General features: G+C 51.7%; 1 protein-coding gene across 5 annotated transcripts in view; it reads right to left on the minus strand.

Moving 5' to 3' along the window:
* Positions 1 to 7,987, minus strand: part of Nrxn2 (neurexin 2) — a 107,365-nt gene extending 99,378 nt beyond the window's left edge. For all 5 annotated transcript variants that reach the window (XM_059262111.1, XM_059262095.1, XM_059262121.1 and 2 more), the window contains exon 1: positions 7,255 to 7,987. In XM_059262111.1, the coding sequence (XP_059118094.1) occupies positions 7,255 to 7,987 (733 nt within the window). The remainder of the gene's footprint in view (positions 1 to 7,254) is intronic.
* Positions 7,988 to 8,771: the final 784 nt, after the last annotated feature.

Raw genomic sequence — 8,771 nt, forward strand, 5'->3', positions numbered from 1 at the left:
AGCACCCATACACAGCCAGATGTGGTGGCGCACACCTTTAGTCCCAGCACTCTTAGTTCAAGGCCAGCCTGGGCTACACAGTGAGTTCCAGGCCATTCAGGGATACATGGAGAGATCCTGTTTCAAAAAGGAAAGAAACAAATAAAAAGTTCCTGCATGCACACGCTGCCCAATGATGGACAATAACCTGAAAGTATGAGCTAAAACAAACCCTTTCTCCCCTAAGCTGCTTTCTGTCAGGGCATTTTGCTATAGCAACAGGAATAAAAACTCTTGGATAGCTGTGTCTAAGGAAGGCCCAGGGACACACAGGCATGATCCGCTGTCCCAAACCCAATCCCCTTCCGGACTCCCTCCCCTCTTCCCCTCTTTACTATCCTTCCAACCACACAAAAAAGAAACTTCTTGTTCTCTGAGACCTCCTTTCCCACCTCAACCCAAAGACAGCATCTCTCCCACACTGCGGTCTCAGCACCAGGTGTCTACCCCTGCAGCTACCCCAACGGCCACCACAGCTGCTGTCACCCTTCTTAGCCACTCAAAGTTCAGGGCAGGAGGCACCTCAGTCAGTAAAACGCTTGTCTCACAAACAGAAGACCTGAGTTCAATCCCCCAGAACTCAGGTAAAAGCGTAGGCATGGTGGCACACCTTTGTGCTCTCGGCACTTGTGGGGGGACGAAGATAGGAAGATCCGTGGGCTCACTGCCATCTAGCCAAGTCTAATCAGCAAATTCTAAACCAGAGAGGCTTTGCCTCAAAGAATAACCAGGTAAATGGCACTTAAGAAAAGACGCTAGAAGTTATCCCATAGCTTGCACACATATATGTGCACATACACTCACGTACGTGCACATAGATACATATCGAATAAATATGATTTAAACGTCTTGTTTAAACTAGCTTCTAACTGATTTCTCTACCACTTAGCTGCTGTATAGAGTCCCTCGACACTTCACTCCCTGCTTCCTAGATACAGTTCTTACCTTCATCACATACCTGATCAAAACTCTTTGTGCGGCTGTTTGCCAGTACCCCAGAATGTCACATGAATGATTTAAACTGGATGCCCAAGGCTTGGCCTCAGCTTCTCCTGCCATGAACTCTACTCTTTGCCCCAGGGCTGGGTGCCCCTCCACAGACAGAACACGCATTTACTCCCTTCCACACGCCATTCACAGTCACCCTTCTGCCTGGCTTAGCCTCCCCTGAGCTTGCTAATCAATGTTCAAACCAGTCCCAAATACCATTTCACAACCCCATTACCAGTCCTCTAAGTTTTAAACCCTTCCCTTCCTTGAGACCCCAGTGTACTTTGTTTCTAGGAATGACAGACAAGGAGGAATTTAGCTCACTAGCAGAACACTTGCCTAGCATGTGCTAAGCCCTGGGTTCAATCCCCAGTACCAATAAAATTAAAATTCTTAAACCTCTACTCCCACTAATTATGTGCCACTCATATGTACCTTCACACACACACACACACACACACACACACACACACACACACTAAATAAATAAATAAATATAATAAATAAATAAATAAATAAATAAATAAAATAAATAAATAAATACAATAAATCTAGTTAGAGTCTTCCCTACGAGCTTAAAAAAAAACCCTGACAGGATTCAATGCTATGCTGTCTACGAGAGACAAATTTTATTCAGTGTGCGTGTGCATGCACACTTACCACAGTTCTGGATTTGAACTCCGGTCATCAAGCGTGGTGGCAAGTACCTTTACCTGTGGAGCCATCTTGCTAGCCGTGGTTTTGTTTTTTTAACACCAGGTCTCACTATGTTACCCAGGCTGGCCAGGAACTTGCTATGTAGCCGAAGTTGGCTTCAAATCTGTAGGGTTGCTCCTGCTGTGCACCCCACCCCGACAAATGCTGGTAATACCACCACACCTGGACAGCAATCTATCACTGAATCACTACACTACTATACAGGTACCACACTGTGTATTGTGCTTTGGAATTTTGTTTATTTATTGCTCTTGGAGGTTGAATATTCTTTAAAAATCATTTATCTATTTATTTTTATGTATGTGCATATGTCTGCATGAGTTTATGTGCACCAAGTGTTTGCAAGTGTCCATGGAGGCTGGAAGCATTGGATCCCCTAGAACTGGGGTTACAGGGGGTTGTGTGCTTCCTAATGTGGGTGCTGGGAACCAAACCTGGGTCCTCTGCCAGAACAAGTACTCTCCACTGGGCCGTCTCTCCAGTCCCAGGCTGAGTATTCTTTCTTATCTGAAATGTTTGGGACTGGAAGTGTTTCAAAGAGCAGATTTTTTTTTAAATTCTGGAATGTCTAAATATATATAATGAGCTATCTTGTGGATGAGACCCGAGTCTAAACGAGATATTCACTTGTTTTACATATCCTATGCACACAGCCAGCAGGTGACTTAATACAGTGTTTCACTGCACCCATCAGATGAGGCTGGTGTTAGTCCCCTCAACACCTCAGCCTTTAGAGCAACTTTGAACTTGAGATTTCTGGACTGAAGATGCCCAGCCTGTACTTGTTGAGCATTTTCTCTGAGCCACACACGACTCTCTGACATCATCTAGACTAACTGGGATTGTTGCAGTGACTGATGCAGGTACCATTATTACATCACCTCACAGACAGACAGCAGCTCAAGTCTGAAGTCACTGGCCAGGAGGCCTGAATGCAGACTCTCTTCACCATTCACTGGACTGACTTTTTATCTACTTCCTCAACTGAACTTTCAGCTCCTGGGGCAGATGCTCATCTTCCTCACTTCTGACTTCCCCATAGGCCTCAGCTCACTGCAAAGGGGTCCTTGATCGCCGGCCCACCAAGGACAGAGTGTCCATCTGTCCGCAGCACACACACTGACAGTCCTTTCTTTTGTCTCCTGAGCGAGGTGTATACCCCATTCCATCTGGGGTCTCCCACACCTACCTGCATACCCTTCTTCCTTGATCACTTCTCTGGCCCTTCTCCACACACGCAGGTGACATGAGGAAGTACAGATGGATAAACCTTAGCAAAATACCCGTCTACACTACCCCGACTTGGTCACACATTCAGCAGCAGGTGCCCGGATGCTCAGCCACTCTTCCTTAGCTCTGTCAGCAACTACATATGGCCAGATGCCCCCGAGAAAGCAAGCAGCAAATATTCTGGCATGTGAGTTCTCAAGTTGGTGGGTAAGTCCAGACCCCAGGAAATTACAGAGGAGATTCCAAAAGATCCACAAATCCATATGTATACCAAACATCTCAAGGCAAATTGGTACATCTTGCCTATAAAGCTAAAACTATTTTTCCTAATGTATATTTTATTAACCACAATGGTGAATACAACATCAAAGTCATCTAAAAGCTTTTCTGAATTCATGAGAGCTTTGAGTCGTTTGTTTTCCCAATAAACACATATAAAAATAATAACTAACTCTTTGGAAGGCTGTACTGTGAATTACTGACTTTTAAAAATGTCCTTGATTTCAGAAAAAGTTGGAAACCACTCAAAGCAGGTAATAATGAAGTGACTGTAGCTTCCAAAGAAGACTAAGGAGTCTCTGAGACTGTTCAGAGATCTGCTGGGACCTGGGCTCTTCAGTCTTCCTGCCCCCTCAGTAACCAACAGGAGGAGGCCATGTTCTTCCTCCTTGGGTGGATAAGAATGTACTGGAAAGACCAGAAAAATGCCTTGCTGGATAAAGGTGCTTGTTGCCAAGCCTGGTGACCTGAGTTCAATCCCTGAGACCTAAACGGTGGGAGGAGAGAAATAACTCACGAAGGCTGTGCTCTGACCTCCACAAGCGTGCTGTGGCGTGAGTGCCCACACACACACAATAAATAAATAAGAGGAGTGACTTTTTTCATTAAAATGTAGGTTTGGGGAGATGGTTCAGTGGTTAGGAGTATTTACTGCTCTTCCAGAAGACTGGGTTTGGTTCCCAGCCTCACTCACAATCTTCTGGTATTCCAGCTCTTGGGGATCTGACATACTCCTTGGCCTCCAAGGGCACCAGGCATGTACATGGTGCACATGCATACATGCAGGTACTCACACATACCCATGTGAGATAATGGTGCTTGCCACCCACACCTGATGATCTCCAGAAGCCATGGGAAAGTAGAAAGGAGAGAACCAACTCCACAAAGTTGTTCTCTGACTTCCACATGTGTGCTGTGGTCTACGTGCACCTGTACAGATACACACACCCACTAATGATAAATAAAATTTTAATTTTTTAAAAAAGAAGCAGATTCTGCTAGATGTTGTTTCTGACACCCCTGGGGGTGTCTTGGAGGACAGCCTGACAGGATGGCACACACCTACAATCCTAGCACTTCCAGAGTGCTAGTGGGAAAATCATCATGTTTGAGGCCAGCCTGGGCTACATAGCAAGAGTGTCTCAAACACACCCAAACACACACAGACACAGGAATGTGCTGGAAGAAGTGAATGGGCTCTGCTTATTACAAAAGCTGCTTAGGGCCAGGCGGTGGTGGTGCACACCTTTAATCCCAGCACTCCGGAGGCAGAGGCAGGCAGATTGCTGTGAGTTTGAGGCCAGCCTGGGCTACAGAGTAAGTTCTATACAGAGAAACTCTATCCCTGGGGGGAGGGGGAAGCTGCTTAGGGACTCAGGAACAAACACAAGGAAAATAAATAAGGCAGGACGTGGAAAGAGGAGGGGGGTAGTCCTGCTGCACCTGTCAGCTTAAGGTGCAGTCAGTGTCTTCCACCCCATGACCACCCACAGCATAGGTCCCAAAACATGCACATGCAAGTTTTCAAGAGCACCTGTGGCTTAACTTCAAGCCTTCATTCTCTCAAATACTTATTAACATCCCTCCATTCATTCCCGAGTCTTAATCAAACACCCACTGGCTGCTGAGTACTATATTCGGTGCGGAGAACACAGACACATCCTGCCCTTTAACAGACAAAGCACGTCTCTCTCTCTCCACAGATCACACACAGAGGTATCTAGACACCACATCCACACAGGAACCCCTGCCTCTGCCAGCTGTCACACAGTGGGTCAGATGCACATAGCCATCTCCCTCTGCTCAGCTGACCCAAACATCCATTTGACTCCAGCATTCCCACTCAATAAAGCCATCCCTCTCCCACACAAAAGCTTCACCATGTCTTAAACAACATCATCACACAACCCACTTTCGGGAGCACACACTTAGTTCACAGGAGGCCTCTGGTGGATAGATGCTTTCGGAGAATGGGTTGACCAAGATGCCTCTGAATGCGATTCTCATATACCTAGGCCCAATTCTACCACAGTGGGACCATAGAGCAGTTACCACAACCTCTTCATAGCTCCAATTTCCCCTCCCTTGAATTAGAAAGATGGTTCATCCTGTTTTCTTAGGAAGGCTGTGGGGTGGGGGTGGGGCGTTGGTTATAGGAACTGGAGGATAAAGTTAAGGTGCTGGAAATGTCTCGTAAGTTCCAAATGTCTTATTGAGGTCTCTCAGTGAGACGCACACATGGCAACCTGTACATGGGCACAAACCCTTACAGCTGTCTTCTAGTCGCTCTGCAAGGCACTGGTCTCCAGTCAGTAAGAACAACGCAAACAGACCCATTCACACATAGGCACCCAAAACATACTGGCAGACTCGCGGGCCTCTGCACAGTTTCACAGTTTAGGGAGCGTCTGAGCTCCTTGGAGAAAAGCCGAGAAGGTGCCATGTTAATACACTCAGTTCCTGAAGATGAATCCCAGAACACCACCCAACAAAACAATCCAAAGCCCTTCCTTAGGTTTCCCATTTGCTTTTTTTTTGTTTTGTTTTGCTACAGAGTCTCATGTAGCCCAGGCTGTCACCCAAAGTCACTATGTAGCTGAGAATGACTTGAAGCTCCTGATGCCCCTGCCTCTACTTCTCAGATGCTGAGATTATGCCTGTGCACCATCCCACCTGGCTCCTTCCTATTCATCTACCATAGTTAGAATTACGCAATCAAAATGCTGAAGAACAGACTTCCCAGACACAGGGCTACGTCTGCAGACTTGACTCCTCCGAAGGTTGACCACATGCACACAGCTTTGGGACACCATCCCCAGGGCCACACTAGTTTGTGGACACACACTCCCTCAAAGACTCCACCTTCTTGAAGATGCACATACACACACACACACACACACACACACACACAATTGCAAAGCAGCCCCCAAGCAAGTAGAGAAAGAAACAAATGTTACTGCACACACCTGGGCAATGAGCTGCCACCCCCAAATCAATGGAGAAAAATCTTTCCTCTGACCACTCAGTCACACCAAAATAAAAGCGGCCCCTTCCTTCATCCCTGTAACGCACAGACTAGCTGCCCTCAATCCAACCTCCTTTCTTTCTCCTGTCAATGAGCTCAGTCAGGCACACCTCTCTTACAAACTGGGTGCTGGAAGAGGCCCGAACATCTTCCTCCCTAGGCCCATTCAAACCCTGTCCCACCTCCTAGCCTTATCTAGTCCTACAATCTCATCCCAGCCCGGAGCTGGAAAGGGCTTCCCTGTTGGAAGACATAAGTCTCGCCTCCAGTCTCGCACCTGGGAGAGACTGCCTGCCATCCTGGCCCATCACCAAAAAGGTCAACTTTTAGTCAGGAACCGCAGCCACCCGCTGTAGCAACCCTGGAGATCCTGTGACAGAGGAGATGCACTATTCCCGTCCTCCTGGCTTCTTAGGTCACAGCATCTCTGTCCCATTTCCCTTTCGGCCCTCTGGTGTAGGTCCTCACGCGGGTTTCTGTCCAGGCCTCACAGATCAACCTTTCTTACAAGACAGTGGCTAAAGCCAGCAAACCCCAGCCCCTCAGAGGCCCTGCCCACTCGGACCTCTCCCACTACTTCTCAAAGGCGGGCCACCAACCCTGCCTTAAGCCACACAAGGCCCCACCCGAGTTACAGGTCCCCCTACGGGCACCGCCTGCCCAGGCCCCACCCACAAGACCTTCCCATCCATTCACAAGCCCCGAGCCACCAATCCCTTCGGATCCTTACGCACAGGTCGCGTGAGCGCTCACCCTGGCCACGCCCCGGGCCACGCCCACACCGCCGGCCTCCGGGTTTACCTTGGAGCAGCACCGGCCCTCGGGCACTTGCCGGGACTCCCTAGGCCCTAACACCGGCGCTGCCACGCAGCCGTGGACGGCTGAGCGCGCTCTCCCTCCGCCTCCCGCCCCAGCACAGGCCAGCAGGACCCGACCCGCGCATCCTTCCATCTCGCTCCCGCGCCGGGACTCACCTTCACTGCAGAACTTGCCGCCGAAGCCAGTATGGCTGCAATCACAGCCCACCTCGCCGGGGGCGAGCACGGTACAGAGGCCGCCGTTGGCGCAGGGATTGCGTGCGGGAGCGCACAGGGGATCGGCAGCCGCGCCGCGCAGGCCCTGGCTGCCCAGCAGAGCCGGTGGCCGCTCGCCCAGCTTCAGGTTGGCCAGGAGGCCGCGGAAAGGCGGCTCGTACTTGACGGTGCTGAGCGTGAGCGCAGATAAGCGCACGTCGGGGGGGATGCCCCCCACGAACAGGTCGCTGGCCACCTGCATCTCGCGCCGCTTGGAGCGCACTTCAGCTGCGCGGGCCTCGCCGTCCACCGCCAGCGCCGTGCGCCGCGCGTCGCGGGTCAGCAGCACCATGTGCCAGCGGTCGTCGGCCACCGGCGTGTCCAGCTGCAGCGTGGCGGGCTCGGCGCACGACAGCGTGAAGCGCAGCCGCAGGCGCCCGTCCACCAGCAGCAGCTCCAGGAAGTCGCAGTCGCCGCCGTCGTCCAGGTAGAGCAACAGCGCGCGCGTGGCGTTAGTGCGCAGGCTGAAGCTGAGCTCGCCGCTGCTCGCCGCGCCCGCCCAGCGCGCGTAACGAGCCCACTGCCCGGGGCCGCCGCCGAACTCCAGGCCACGGACGCCCGCCGCCAGCGCCAGCAGCAGCAGCAGCAGCGGCGGCAGCTGGGGTGGCGGTCGCCACCGACTCCCGAGCGCCATGCCTCCGGCGGCCCGACGCCGCCCGGCCCCCGGCCCCGCTCAGGCTTCAGAGCCGCGGGCGCATGGGGCGGGGAGGGGGCCGGGCGCCCCTCGCGCGGAGCGGGGCTCCCTCGCCGACTCACAGTGCCATGGACCCAGTCGCCCGGGCTCACGTGCCCACGTCCCCGGAAGGCAACGGCGGCGGCGGCGGCGGCGGCGGAGCCCCTCCCCCGCGGCGGGCTCGGATAGAAGGTGGGGGAGGGACGCCTGCGAAGAAACAGAGAGGAAAGGTTTAATCGAGGGTTCAGAGTCAAGGGGTGTCGTTGGTATCTGGCTCCCGACCTCAAACTGGCAGGTGACTACCTGTTTCCTTTTAGCACTTTTCTGTTTGTTTTTTTGGAAACAGTCTCATCTAGCCCTGGCTGCCCCACCCCCCGCCCCCACTCCTTTTGTAGCAGAAGATGACCTGGAACCCCTGATATCCTCCCGCCTCCACCTCCTCTCTCAAGTGCTGGGATTATAGGTCTGATCCAGCATGGCCAGCTCCCTTGAGGTCTTCAGCTGGTCTTGACCTGCAGAGGTTCTCCAAAGCAAGAGATACCATTATACTTGAAAGTGCTGGCGGGGGGCTAACAGTTGAAATGAGTGCTCGCTGTGGGGCTGTGGGCGTTATTGGTTTGAGGTGCCAACCGGCGAAGAAGTGACTCCTTAGAGTCTGTATGAAATCCAATGGAGCAGCCCTCACCCTAACCCTCTCTAAAGTCCAAAGGTCAGAACCAAGGCCAGTTCCTGGACCGGCGCTGCT

The sequence above is a fragment of the Peromyscus eremicus genome, chromosome 1 (assembly GCF_949786415.1).
Source record: "Peromyscus eremicus chromosome 1, PerEre_H2_v1, whole genome shotgun sequence".
NCBI classification, from domain to species: domain Eukaryota; kingdom Metazoa; phylum Chordata; class Mammalia; order Rodentia; family Cricetidae; genus Peromyscus; species Peromyscus eremicus.